At 42.8% G+C, this 15,157-nt stretch overlaps 1 protein-coding gene across 5 annotated transcripts in view; it reads left to right on the top strand.

Annotated features, from left to right (window-relative positions):
• myripb (myosin VIIA and Rab interacting protein b) overlaps positions 1-15,157 on the top strand; it is a 102,722-nt gene that overhangs the window by 82,962 nt on the left and 4,603 nt on the right. For 2 of the 5 annotated variants that reach the window (XM_085762661.1, XM_085762660.1), the window contains exons 5-13: positions 4,298-4,384; positions 5,959-6,056; positions 6,341-6,421; positions 7,170-7,331; positions 9,355-9,523; positions 9,967-10,496; positions 11,387-11,539; positions 11,811-12,578; positions 12,856-12,918. In XM_085762661.1, the coding sequence (XP_085618787.1) occupies positions 4,298-4,384; positions 5,959-6,056; positions 6,341-6,421; positions 7,170-7,331; positions 9,355-9,523; positions 9,967-10,496; positions 11,387-11,539; positions 11,811-12,578; positions 12,856-12,918 (2,111 nt within the window). The remainder of the gene's footprint in view (positions 1-4,297; positions 4,385-5,958; positions 6,057-6,340; positions 6,422-7,169; positions 7,332-9,354; positions 9,524-9,966; positions 10,497-11,386; positions 11,540-11,810; positions 12,579-12,855; positions 12,919-15,157) is intronic. The other 3 variants (XM_085762664.1, XM_085762663.1, XM_085762662.1) reach the window with 2 other exon arrangements.

Genomic DNA, 15,157 nt, shown 5'->3' with positions numbered 1-15,157 from the left:
TCCTCCTCCTCCTCCTCCTGCTGCTGCTGCTGCTGCTGCTGCTGCTGCTGCTGCTGCTGCTGCTGCTGCTGCTGGCACTTCAGGAACCAGAGCTTTACTGACTCATTTATTTATACGCTTTCACTCTTTCTTTTGTTTCCTCTGCCTCTCCAAACATTCTCTCTCTCTCTCTATGACATCTTCTTTGTTACACTCAGCTTCATTCCCCTTATTGCAAAGAAAAAGAAAAAGTTTCTTTTTGAACTTTCTATTACATTAAATGGTCCCTTCAAACTATTCAGTTCAGCTATGCTTTCATTTATCTAGTGGAGCTTTGGAGTGGTGTGAGATGTTAGAGCTTTGAGAGGACAAAGATAACCTTACACTCCAGATGGTTTGTTGTAGAGAACCATCTGGGAAGGCTTTGTTGGAAACTGTTTTGCTTTCCAAAAAATACTTGGGAGATGATTGGATGGACCATCTGTCTATCAAACAACATAGTAGGAGAGTACCGCCATCCAGGGAAACCCATATACTGCAGAATTTAGGTCATGAGTGAGCAAAGGAACTCACGCTATACTTCACTGTCCTACAGCACCAAATGACCTTAACACATGCAGCGATTCAGGAGGATATTGATTAGTGTTACTTTATACTTAGTTCGAAAAAAAATGTCTCGATCAGTTCTTCAGTGACTATCAAAACATCTGGAAAGTGATGTTGTTGTGATAATAACAAGGAAGAGTCATCCCAATACAAACATTTTAACAGAAAGGTAATGTAGTTCTCCCACTCCCCCAGACACACTAACACACAGACACACAGACACACACACACTTTCACTCAGGCAACCTCATAGATGCAGGCCATCTCTGTCGTTCTCTCTGGGTTACTATGGTGATATCGAGCGATATCATCCTTCATTCCCCTGAGTGGCAGAACGGCAAGTGGTGTGGAACAAAGGTGAGACGATGGTCACGGTTAGAAAATGTGGAAGTTGTATGAGAGGACGAATGTACTGTAACAGACACACACACACACACACACACACACACTCACACTTCCCATCACCTCTGTAATGACAGCGGAGCCATTCAGGACCAGCTAACGACAAATGCATCATTCTGTCTGTCTCACTCGTCATTGAATCGTAGCTGCCTTGTCATATGACTCATGGATGAACAGCAGGAATGGATGGAAAGAACAACAAACCAAAACAATGACGCTGACAATCACTCACTTTTAATTTTTCAGGCTTTTGCATTATTTCAGTTGAGGTGAGAGGGAGACTGGAAAATTCAAGAGAGAGAGAAAGACACACATAACGCCAAGCAACGAAGGGCCACCGGCCAGACCCAAAACCCAGCCACTGGTATTAATGACAAACACTGGTTGATGTGAGCTACTTGAGAAAAACCCACATGTCTCTCACAGCTCACAATAGTTATTTGTTTCCACTCTAAGTTGTAACAGACATTTTATCGAGGCAGGTCTTCATGTCTGACTCGCTCTTTTTTGATATAGCGGTTAGTTGAAAGCCTTACAGATGACTTCTCTCTCTCTGTTTCTTATATTTAGTTTTTTCCACTGCATATGTTGTTAATAGTGATTCATTTAATGACAGTATCGTATTTGCCGTATTTGCCTAGAGGTGGAAATACCATCACTCAGTCAGTCAGTCAGTCAGTCAGTCAGTCAGCCAGCCCTGCTGTTAATAAGGTTCAGTGAGAAGAAAGTGTAAAACTGACGAGGGGACTAACAAACTAATGTTCAGACAGTTGTACACAGTCCTGTGCAGACTGCAGACCTGACCAGGGTGAGACCAGCTTCGCCCTATCGGATGGATGGATGGATGGATGGATGGATGGATGGATGGATGGATGGATGGATGGATGGATGGATGGATGGATGGATGGATGGATGGATGGATGGATGGATGGATGGATAAATTTCCTTGCTTGTCAAGGATAAACATACACATGCTGCAGGCTGTATCCATATGACTGACAGGGGACACTGATGGCTTGTTCTTTTATATCTCTCACAGATGGCCCTGTTATATATACAGTCTCTATTGTGACACATGTTGACATCGGTATGTAAGGAGAGTTTTATACTCTATATACTACTATGTATATCACGGTCCCAGTGTGTGGGCATTGCCATACCTGCATCTGTGTGTGATTGTTGCGAGGCGGCTCACTTTCTCTGACAGCGGTCCTTTCTCTGTCGACATTGTCCTGAGCTGCTGCAGGTAATTTCCCCACCTATTGTCCCCTTCCACACTGCCAGAAACTATTATTCACCTCTAACCAAGCGAGAACAGTACAGCTCTGTTGAACGCTGCTTCACTCAGAATGAGACAACCCTGGGAGTGAAGCACAGGTGGAGCGTGTAATGGTTTGGGGACTTGTTACACCATGCTGCGACTGGGAGGACTGGGCCTCTAAATGGAGACACACACACTCCACTCGCACACCTTCATGCTGTGCGAAGCGAGGTGCTGCTACTGTAAAGGCAGCTGTGGCCCCGTTGCAGTTAGTTGTGGCGAAGATCGTCTCTGTTTTTTCTGGTTGAGTTACAGCATGTCGCTGCATGTCAAGGCAGAGTAATGTAAGAGTCTGTGATTGCTGGTGCACAGGTTCCACAAGGAAATGTCACAGAGCTCTGACAAACAGCAGCTCATCTTTCAGCGAGGCTGTAACACAGTATCTGACAGCTGACTGTATCCCTGCCGCTGTCATGGGAAAACAGAAGAAGCTGTCAGCGTCTTTGGTTTTGATGTATTTGTTTTCTTGGCTTTGTATTTTTATGGGCTGAACCTATTAAACCTTCTCTGAAAAAAAAGCTTTAAAAGTATTGCTTTTATTTGCACAAAAAAAAATATGTGTTTACACTCAGGAGAAATACCAAGTCTCCATCCAGCAGAAACAGTGCGGTGTGTGTGGAAGAGTGATGACTGCGTAATAGCGGTGGCTCTGTTCTTGGCTGTGTCACAGTTACCTATGGCGGAGATCAGTGAGTGACTGCGGCTGCTTGAAGTCTGACTCACACAACCAAACCAAAACCACCGGGAGCTTTCGAGCTTCTCTTCCTCATTTCAGACGGTGACTATACTGCAGCCTGTCCTGGAGGAAACAGGGACGCTTGCAAGAGTAGATTAATGGTGGAGGCAAAGAGGCGGGCCAAGGGATGGAAGTCAAGTCACACGGTTTGGTTGTGTTTGTGTTTTGTCAGCAGCGGAGGCTGAAGCGCTGGAACGAGTCCTGGGTCTGGGTTTGGTTTTGTTTTGGCTCTGGTTAGTGGATGGAAATGAGCTAAACTGAGGAGCAGAGGTGGAACTAAAGCCAAGGTGCTCTTGTGTTGTGTGTGTGTGGAGGATCTGTGTTTTGACAATGAGTATTGGGCTGTGACCAGAGGAGGGGATGTAAGTGGAAGTGTCTCTGGAGCATGGTCACCCTGTGGACTTACTCCCATTCTCTACCTTTGTGGTCTAACGGTCCCCTCTCCTGAGCTGTCTGTCCAAATACACTCCCCTCAATTCTACAGGCGGAGTGATGAGAAGGCCGTGATACACAGAGAACCGCAGGAGAGATATCTAACAGGAGTTAATGGGCCACCAAGGGAATCTGTGGTTTTGAAGGCAGGGATGTTGTAACCACTACACCTTCTCTGGGCTTTCACTGTTTACTCTCTCCACCCACTTCTCTTAAAGTAGACATGTCTAAAAAATTATAATCACTAACTTCCTATTTTGGTTCCCATGAATGTCCCTTTGCTGTTACTGTAGAGTTTAGATTGTGGGGTTTTGTTTGAAAGAGATACTCGCACAAATATAGCAGGAACTCACAAGAGACTTGGCCTAAATGAGCTATGGATAAAACACACAAAAAAATACACAACATGGTGATGCTTCTACTTGCTGAGAATATCCCTGTTTAAAGTGCCTGGATGAGATTTGTTTGAAAAGGGAATTATCAGATGTTCAGATGATGATGAATAGCGAAGGATTTTCCTTTCAAGTGTCACTTTGTGTTTTTTATTTTTATTTTCTTTGTATGTACAAAAGGGAACAGCACCAGATACAAGAAACAAAATAATACACTTGACAAGATGACAAAATGGAGTTGGGAATACAGTCGACACCAGTACAAAAAGAGGGTTTAGTGGCATTGTGTGCGGTGTAACCTACTTTTAATGTGGCAACAGTGCAGAGAAATGTTTGCAGCTACGTTATTATATGGTGTGATATGAGGAGAATATTTGCAACCCTGTGACAGGCGTCAGTTTGAGTGTGTCATTTCTCTTCATCTTTCAGAAAGCAGTGTTCACGAAGGAAGCACTGGCAACGACAACGATGGCAGCGTCTGCGGCAGTGACTCCGCCTTCTACAAACAGAGTGAAGGTGAGACATCCAGTGATGATGGTGCAGCATTAGATGGGTTACTTCAGCTACAATATACAAATAATGCAATTATAGTATAGTGGATATCATCTTTTCCACTTTACAGCTCTGTCTTGCCCTTTGTTTTGCTATACTGATTTTTTTTTCTTCGCCATTTTCGTAAAAGCCAGAGCTCTTATCTTTATTGTTCATTAATTGTTGCCTTAACAAATAGAGACTGTTCTCTAAAGGGGGCATGAGTGTGGGGGAGAATCTAATCGGTGCAACACAACACTGACATTAATTGCTAACACGCCAACATAGTCGTATTTTCAGCATTAAACTGCACACACATTAAAATTCACACCTAAATGCACAAGCATAAATCCAAAGAGTACATAAGACCACCGACAGGATTTCTCACAAATGCACACATATGCAAAATTGTAGCCTCCTACACACCACACACAACACTTCTGGACACACATGCTTGTGCTATTTACACAAACACATTTACACACTCACACCTCAGTATGCAACTAAATATTTAAACAGCCACAATCTCATGATAAAGCTACTTTCATTTATTAGGTAGTAATTACCTATGTGCTGTTTATGCAGTGATCAAGATCTGCCATTTAGATAATGGCAGCTCTTGAGAAGCCCACAAACAAACACTATGTGTGCGAGTGCTTTGTGTGCTTTGTCTAAATGGACCATATTTTCAGCCGATGGTGTAAAACTTCTGTGAAATTTGCATTTTGATTTAAGTGCAGGTCAAATGAAGCGCTGTAATGCACAGCTGCTGAACAGATGCATAAAGAAAATGAAAAAGGTTCATGTACCTGCACAGTCGGCCTTCAGTTTTATTGGAAACGCTTATAGACTTTCATCAGGCATCATACTCACCACACTGCTGCTGTTGGCTCCCTCCTCCACCGCTCTCCTCTCAACTTGAAACAAGTCTGGACTCAGGTTACTTCCTGTCATTAGTGAGCACTTCTTTGAGGCTGTAATGAGTCATTTGAGCCGCTCCACGTAAACAGCTCGGCTCTAGGTATATTTTCAAAGTTTTTCTTGTGTTGTTTTGGGCTGTGATGTTCTTAGCATCATTAATTGCTTCGTTTTGCTGCCTCAAGTACCTTAATTGCCTTCAAGAGTTGTTTTTCTCTGCTGCTGCTGCAACAATTGGCGGCCATGTTGGAGAGTGGGCTGAATTAGCAGGCCAAAAACAAATCATTCACCATTCATCCTGATAGAAACATGTATATCTGTACCAAGGTTCATGGCAATACATACACAGCAGCCCATGAGTCATTTCCTTTAAAAAAAAAAAAAAAAATTGTCAAATTCATGATGGCATTAGAGTCAGATCATTATGAATTTGTTAAGTCATTAGGATTCGCCCTCAGGGAGCTCTGAATGTCTGTGCAAAGTTTAATGTTGAATTCATCTACTATTCATTGACAGTGTGTAGGAACCCATCTTTCTTCTCCATGGTTCAATGTGGGTAAAAGACACAGCTTGTGTGTGTTATGTAATTAAAGGAGGTCTATGTTACACAGATATTTATGTGTGTGTGTGTGTGATATTAGGTCACAGTATGGCAGAGACTCTCACAGTCGCCCTGCGTGTCGCTGAAGAGGCTATAGAAGAGGCCATCGCTAAAGCTGAGGAGTTCGGTGACAGCTTGGTGAGAATCCCTCTGTTCATCTTCTCTCTCTCTCTCTTCTCTCTCTCCATTTCTCTCTTTTCTTTGCTTTATTTCCTCTTAGCGTTTCATTCCTCTTTTTTTCTATCCCCACCGCCTCTGCCATAGCCTCTTACTTCTCCTCTCTGTCGGTGTCAGTATCAGCGGGATGCAGTCATGGTTTTTGGCTAAGACGTCTGCACAGACCCTCTCTTGGTAATTCACAGTCGCTTTGAACTGAATATATTTGTGTGTGCGTGTGTGTGTGTGTGTGTGTGTGTGTGTAGGAGAAGCAGAATGAGGCTCGGTATCTACGGGACCACAAAGAAGAGCTCATAGAGGAACTTGCAACAACCATTGTACAAAAAGTAGGTTGAGTAAGAAGAGTTTTATTTCTGAATGTTTACTTTCCCACTTTTGTATGAAAGCACAGAGTCTCATTAACCTTATTATTCAGATGTAAACGCTCACAGGAAAGTGGAGCTAGGTCCAATCTCTTCACCTCGACTGTCTGACTGACAGATCAGTGGACCGCTGTGATGTTTAACAAAAGCATTTGCATTGATGTTACCTTTTTAGAGGAGACGTGGCTCACGAACACAGACAGCTTAAGCTCTTTTGAAAGTGCTTTTGAAATTGAGATTACAGCACGTTATTTGAGAGGAGGGCAGACAGTCTTTGAAAATGATATTTTAGTCTGTGGGAATCTGCATACAAGTACATTAAAATTCACTGTTTTAATTCTAATCATATCGCCTCATTTGCATCCCCTGCATAAGTGGAGACAAAGTTGCAGTTTGCCGTTGTTTGATTGCGTTTCCATTTTAATTAACTTTTGCTGGACATTAAGTCTTTGAAATGAAAACTGTATTTTTATCTTGAACGTTGTTGCCGCATAATATCACATGAAAATTCAAATGAAAACTGAATTAATGGTTTTAGAGTTTCATTATAACAAATTATTCATGAATAAATGTAAAATACCGTTAGGGAATTGTATTTTCATTTTACAGTTAGAATTTATTATTTAAATAAAGCTTTACTATATGCTCTCATACAGCACAGCTCTCTCACTTCTTTGTCTTATTCCACCTTCTTCCTGTCTTTTCTCCTCAGATCATCCAGAGGAGGAAGCGTTCAGAGATGCAGACAGAGTATGACTTTGTCTGGCCTCAGCCTCAGTCCCTGATTCAGCCCAGTGAACTGCCCTCTCCATCTCAACCTCACACTTCTTCACAAGGACCACAGGACCCCCCCAAGATCCCCAACTCCCTCTGGGTCAGTCCATACTGTCGCTCAAACTGTACAAACTCAGCTGACACAAAACAAATGGAAACCAATGCGATGTGAGGTCGAACCAAAAACTGCCGTTAGTGGGTGTTGACCAGAAGGATTTGCGCTTCGATTGCGCGGCATGTGTTTAAAAGAAGGGTGGTTTGTTTTTCCTAGTGTACAGTACAAGCAGCTGCTGTACATTCCTCACTTCATTTCACAGTACATATACTTCAGTATAATGTTCTCTGTCTGTGTTTTTGGTATGTCTTCCTCTGGGTGGACCAGTCATTGTCCTAGTGTGTTTGCCAGGTTTAAAAAAACACAGGAATGCCGGGGGTTGGCAGAAAATGACTTTCACTCCTCGGTAGCACCAGCCGCTGCGTTGATGTGGTCCCACTGAGCATCGTATTTAGTCGGATTTTCACCACAGTGAAAAACCTGTGGTCATGAGTCCGTTTCACTTCTAATTATTCCTTTGTGAAAAGATATAATAGTTCCTGGATTAGGATATTCTCTAAAGTGAGTGAGTTTCTATTAGAGCCAGATGCACATTAAAAAGCATTTAAACGAATGTGGACCATTGTTTGCACTTGGCAGAGAAATTGTGTCTCTGTGAGGAGTAATAACACACTGCGAGGCAGCAGAGTAGACCCAAAGGTGTATGGCTAATAGAGCATTTTCCACTGTTTTGAAGAATGTTACAGTTTATTTTCCTTTTAATTTGGCAAAGCAAAGCATGAAAAGTGTTACAAATGTGATTTGGACCTAGAATTTCATACCTCGAAAAAGCAAAGAAGACAGTTCTCATACAATGATACGTCACAAGATACAGTTCATGTAGAGATACATAGTACAGTGTATACACTTGAATTAGCAGTACACACACACACACACACCTGACAGTGGTTCACACTACTAGTCAGCAGGGACTCGTAGAGATTTGTCATCGTCCCGTGTGAGAGAGGCATCAAAGCTGCGCTCCCCGGGCCTCTCCGTTCTGTTTCCTGCTGTTTCATTCAGCGAAGATCAAAGTCCTGTGAAATTCGGAGGGATCCTCTCTTCCACCGCTCGGCCCGCCATGGGACGGGCTCTGTTCTTCAGCGCTCTACAAACACACTCGATGAGACGCAAAGCAGGCACGCTCAAATCTGTACTGTACCTTATTTTAATCATAATGACGCATACTGTAATGTTGGTTTTTTATCATCCTTTCTTCATATACACTGACTGCTCACCTTCAGTGTTTGTATGAGTTTATGCATCTTCATGACGTCTTAATCCTCCATATTTCAATTCTCATTTTCAGTGCAGCATCCTGATGATAATGCCACAGGCACAGACTCTGTCTCACATACACAGTTACACACACACACACACACACACACACACACGGGGAGAGAGTTGTTGAGCATCCCCTTTCTTGCTTGTTGTTTAGTTGTTTACTAGCGCCACCTGCTGATGAAAATATCGACTCACAGTCACAGTTCAAGTGTTTTCCTTTACATCCACACTGCAAAAACTCAAGAATATTTGTCTTATTTCTAGTCAAAACAATCTCATTATACTTAAAATAAGACTCATCACATTAAAAAGCAGCTTGTTTTTAGACACTTTTTTTTTAACTTCTTTCAAGCATATTTTCATTTGAAATAAGTAGAAAATTCTGATAGTGGGGCAAGTTTTTCTTTCTTATTACAAGCACAAAAAACCTGCTTTCACTGGCAGATTTTTCTACTTATTTCAAGTAATTAGTTTGAAACAAGTGAAAATATCTAAAAACAAGTTATTTTTTAGGTGACACGTCTCATTTTAAATGAAAAGAGATTAGTTTTGACTAGAAACGAGACATTTTGACAAGAAATAAGACAAATATTCTTGGAAAGATTTTGAGTTTTTGCAGTGCATACAAATTATCTTCAACAACTGTGATACATCTATTTGACATACTGAATACAATCTCCTGCCAAATTAATAAATGTAAATGCACCTTTCACTCCAACAGTTTGATCTGATGTGTGTGTTGCAGCGCTCTCGATCGGCATTCTCCCTCACCAGTGACGACTCCCCAGACAAAGGTCCAGAAGAGGAGGGCGCCGGAGCAGGTGGCAGTCTGCAGGAGTACGCTTCTCTGAAGAGGGAGGCCAAGGCCACGTCTCTACCCAGCTGGAAGAGCGTCGATCGCCTGGACAACTCCAGTAAATATCACCAAGGCCAAACAGATTTTCTTTTGATTTCCCCTTCTAGGTGAACTCATTCCTCAAAATGTCACTTATAATGCCTCATAATAGACTCAGACATGGGAGAATAATATTCTGTATTCACTTACAATATCTATAAGACATGACATATAAGATAAACCATTACAGATGTGCAGAAACAGATGCATTCATTATTTATTTCATGTATGTTCAGACCTGGAATGAAGATTGATGCAACATTTTGATTCATTTATCCCTTTGTGGTTGGATCACATCTACCATCTCTCTGTAATGTACCGTATTCAACTGTCATTAGCCCTTGAAAATATAACCAACTCAGCCTGTTACTCAAACGTTTGCATCCCTAAAGGCTCTTGTTAGAGATCCGAGTGGAAACGCACTGTAACACTTTCTGCTCCTGTCTGCTCATGTGCATCCAGGTGCGTCTTCAGTGCTCCAGAGCCCAGACGGTAACTGGATCGCCCTGCACAGTTCTCAGCTGTCTCGGCCCAGTCTGCTGACCAAGAGGAAGAGCCTGGTGTACAGTGTGTTGGAAAAGGAGTCGGGCGTCGTCTCGGCCTACGACGAGATGGGATCCGACTCGGACGAGGACAACGACGGCGGCTGGGGCGCGGCGTTGAGACAGTTCCGGCGCAAACTGTCCGACGAGACTTACTACACGGACTCGCAGCACGACCCGGAGTGGACGTACACCCAGCACCTGCCCATTACCTCGCCATCCTCTGGCCAGTACACCAACACAGAGACTCTTAACTCAGACTCAGAGGCTTCGTCTGTGTTGTCCGCATGTCCTCGCAAAACACCCCATAACCTGTTGAGGAAGAAAGGACCACTGGAAACGCACCTGCATCCTCCCCAGCACCAGCCCCTGTACCACCAACACCTCCACCAGAACTGCTCTCCGTACCCGCTCCATTCAGAGGCACTGGATGTAAACTTTAACCCCAAGGTGATTTGTCTTTAAATGTACTTTCCATTTGACAAAGTCTAATGTGGACGAAGGCTTCAACAGTCAACAGTGCAAGAAGAATCCACATCCTATTTTTTCTTCAGTCTATACAAATAATAGTAAATAACTCAAAAAGTTTGCAAAAAAAAAATCACACATCATGCAAAAACACGCTGATGCGTTTTGGCTATGCAGCCTTCATCAGAGAGTGTTTTTGCACGATGTGAGCCAGAATAAATCATGTGAAATGTGAGTATTTTGTCCTCACATGTATTAATTAAGATGTGCTACAATTTTTTGCTAACTTTTTGATTAATATTAAGTCTTTGGTTCAGCACTCTGATTTGAATGAGCCTTTTTGTTGAAGCACAACCTCTTTTTGTGAATAACTATTATTAGCATTTACTTCAAGTGAAATACGCATACTGCTTAAAAATGGCCCCTGTAAGTGATGTAGTGGATTATTGTGTGTGACATTATTAGATCTTAATGCATAAGTAACAGATTTAGTTAGCTGTGAAAAGATGGTTTTAGCTACTTTATGGAAAGTTTGGTGCACGAGATAGTGACCGTGAGATTATTAATGAAGCAAGAGAAGAGAAAAAGCAAAACTGTGCTACACAACTTTGCGTTCATGATACATTATGTTTTTTTCTAATCTTTGCTCTTTTTATAAAATAACCGAGATCATCTTTGAGTCCATGGCGGTTATTCAAATGCAAATACAACATCATTAGTAAACGTCAACAAAGGGTAAAATATTTCTATATGAAATGTTGCGAGCAATACGGAGCAATACGTATTGTAACATCACTATGACAAGTTCATATGTTTGCTTAAGTACAGCTCTTGAGAAAATGTACTCACTTCTTTCCACCGCTGTTCCCTAGGTGATGGGAGACAGCAGCGAGGCGGAGGAGAGGCAGAGCGACCCCGTCAGGAGGTCACGGCGACGCAGGAAAAGCAAGAGAGAGTCGTCAACAGAGCAGAGCAGGCCTGCAGCCCAGAGCCACACACAGTCTACAATCTACCCCATAGTGCAGGTAAATTATCACAAATATAGATCATTATAAAGAATGTTTGACTTTAAACGGTGCCAGAGAAGAAAAAATGAGTGATGGTTAAATATTGTTTTACCAGTGGGAGGCAGCAAATAACGTTTGCAGGCTTAATCAGGCATAATCTCTTCAACAAATCTCAAGTCTTTAGTTTTTGGGGTTTTTTTTAGCCTTTTTAAGTGTATTCTCTTGTAGATATTTTACTGTTATTTTATTTTCTTTATCTGTATTCTTCTTGTATCTCTTTCAATTCAAGGAGAACAGCGGTTTTCTGCTCAACGCCCTGCTGAAGAGAGGTTTAAGCGAGGAACAGACAGTACCAGAGTCTATGACCGTGGCCACAGCTGCACCAGACGCTTTCAAATTAGATGCCATGACACCAGAGCCAGAAGACTTGGACACGGTGGCCCTGAATTCAGCGTTCCTCAGCCCCCCCCAGTCCCACCCTCTAGCTCCAGAGTCCCAGCACACGGCCAGCAGCTCAGGGCCCGCGGACCCTCTGGAAGAGGAGCTACGATCCAGACTGAGCCAGCTGGTCAACCGTGCCAACAGCAAAGACTGCAGCTCATCTGAAGAGGAGTGCACTATGTGGCCCGTGGACAAACAGACAGATAAAGAAAGTGACAGACAGAGAGAGAAGACGAGGCTGAAAGACACGGAAAGAGAAAGGCAGAGAGCAAGTGACAGATTGAGAGAGAAAGCAAGTGAAACGGTGGAACAAGTGAACGGACAAGAGATGAAAAGAAGTGAGAGACTAATGAAGAGTGCCTCTGTGAGAGAGGAAGGAAGAGCGCGGGAGAGGAGGTTAGAGAAAGCCGTGGAAAGTTTGGAAGAGAAAATCAATGAGCAGGAACAAACGAGAGGAGACAAAAGAGAGCCAAACAGACAAAGTAAGAGGCAGCATAAAAGAGATGTGGAGAAGGAAGCAGCGCAGAAAGGAGCAGGAGGAAGGAGGACTGGCTCAAGCACAAGCTCACCTGCTGTTACACCTTCATCCCAGGAGGGGGTGCTGTCAGATAACCAGGTAAAGAGATTTAAAGAAAGTATAATACACATTTGATCGGTGTCCTGTGCTTGTCTTGTGTCTGCTCTGCTAGATCTGTACTGTCTATCTGTCCGTCTGCCTTCTGATCGTCTCTTTCTGTCTTATTTCACTCTCTTCGTCTTCTCACTTTCTCCATATATTTGTGTGACAATCACTGCTGTCCTCATCTGTGTTTCCCTCTCTGTGCTTCTCTTCTTTTTTTTGCTGGCCTGCGTGTCTCTGTGTGGATATATGTGCGTGTGTGTGTGTGGGTCAGGAGGGACAGAGCGACTCGGAGCAACAGCAGAGGCTTCAGTTGCTCTCCTCTCTCTTACAGCAGGTGAGATATTGACTGAGCAAAAGCATCCTGTGCTGTGATGTGCAGGATGCTTTAGTACAACCAAGCAAACCATGTGGGGTCAACATGGAGGCCCCAGTGGGCGAAGGGCATGTGGTTCCTGTGTGGGGCCCACATTGGATTACTGTGGGTTTTCCCCCGGCTACACTATCTGAGAGTAAACCTACAAGTACCCAGTACTGTTTGCTGGAAACAACTTAATGAAATTCCCACCACACCTCACACACACATATTCAGCATGTATGCATGCACACATCTTCCACATCCTCAGATAAGACATCCCTTCTCCCATCATGCACTGTATTGTATTAACTTCTCACTTCAGTGCATAGGCATACTGGTTGTGCAGTGGTTGTATATGTCTCACGTTGTGTGGTGGTGTTACATGTTTGTGTTTCTTTATGCAAATAGTGTAGATGGTGTGACATCACACCAAGAATGCTCCTTAAAGTGAAATGGCAGGGTCTATTTTCTAGAGTCACAGCTTTGCATGAATCACACAGGAAGGTAGTTAACAGAGAGAAGAACTGCAAATTTCCCCATTAATAAAAGCCTCAAGATGTCAGAATGCACAAATTCTAGTGTGCCGTCACAAATAGCATCTAGTAATATCACATAAAGCGTCACAGATGTATAGAAAAATATGTTACTATTCACACTACTCTGTGTGCTGCTGTGGCAACCGTGTGCTGCTGATGTATGTTACTGTCCAAATGGACAAATGAAATAAGGAAATAATGAGGCTTCTGCTTTTGTTTCTTTGTGAGTGTGAATTTGCTGTGGTGTTCAACAGTTGCAGCTCGATCGGTGTCTGGTTGTGCACACACATTGCGCTATTTCCTTTTTCAAGTGGCATGTAGGCTACAGTAGGACATGTTGCTAGTGTGTATTGTGGAATTGGAGCGTAGCTGTGATGCTGATCCAAAATCTCAGACAATGCCCTCACTTCATCAGGTACATGGTGTAAAATCTCTGATCCCCTGGTTTACAAGCAGTGGTGCAGTGTTGATATAGTAAATCCTCTCCATTCATGACTTTAAGCCTCCACCCACACAGACTAAAGCTAAGAGACGTAAAAAATACACACACACACACACACATATGTGAGCTCACCACCTGTGTTATTATATTTGTGTGTGTGGGTCGACACTGGTCATTAGTCAGAGTCATTAAGAGCTCCTGTGCGTAATGGTTTTCTTTTACAATGTGTATGACACATTGAGTGGGAGCTATTTCTGCTGTTTTTTGAAATTTGCCAGGACGGCTGATTGATGAGAATGAAGCTTTTTTTTTTCATCATATACACCGATTCTGATTCATACATTTAGGCGAGCTGAGATTTTCTCATCATTTGCGTAGATATGGGTGTGAGTCTGCAGCCATGCTAACACTTCTTGTGCTGTACAGCAAAGAGAAATGAGCAGACAAAAGACAACAATGACCTTTAGTCTAAATCTATCAGGCTGTGAAGGACTGTGAACGTGTAAATGAGGTGTTGGACGGACCACAGGATGCTGAGCAGCATATTGCCTGTCAGGAAGAGAAGGTCAGCGAGTTCTCCCGGGCTGGAGAGGGAGACGAAACAGAACAAATCTCTGTCGAAACAAGACTATCTTACCACCGGGCTCCAGAGGCAGCAGACCTGGAGGCCGACTAAAGCTCCTACATCTCAGCAGCTTAGCTATTAGCAGCTGTACATCACAGGACAGCAGGCATCTCACTGGTTTGCCTTGTAGCCACACAAGTTAAATAATAAAGTCCATCTGAACTGGACTCTTTAAATTGCTACCCAGTGTAAATGAGCCTAAAAAAGGTTAAAACGTTTCAGAATAAAAGCTCCTTTTGTTACACACAACACAGTTTAAATAAAAGCAGGATTGTTGGAAACAAATTCCTGTTAAATCAATCAATGTGTTTATTCAATAGCAGTGTCTAAAACCACTGCGTATATTGCACTACATTTATCCATTTATTTTAATGTCATAATTGTGAGTCCTTTGGATGTTCACTGCTTTCTGCCTACAAATCCACAGAGGTGTGGCATCACTGTCTCATAGCTCAAATACAGAATTCTGATTAATACCAGTGATGTGAAGAAACTGCTCCACTCACTTCCAGAGGGAAAAAGCAAAGCAATGTGGTTGTAAATAATGACAAAGATGCAAAATCCTAATACAAACATTCATTTAGTGTAGGCTATGTTGTCAGTTTTCACTGAACA

Source organism: Trachurus japonicus, chromosome 20, assembly GCF_045865225.1.
Source record: "Trachurus japonicus isolate A0001 chromosome 20, Traja_1.0".
Lineage (NCBI taxonomy): Eukaryota > Metazoa > Chordata > Actinopteri > Carangiformes > Carangidae > Trachurus > Trachurus japonicus.
Note: the sequence above shows the minus strand (reverse complement) of the source record. Positions and strands in the feature narration are given on the sequence as shown.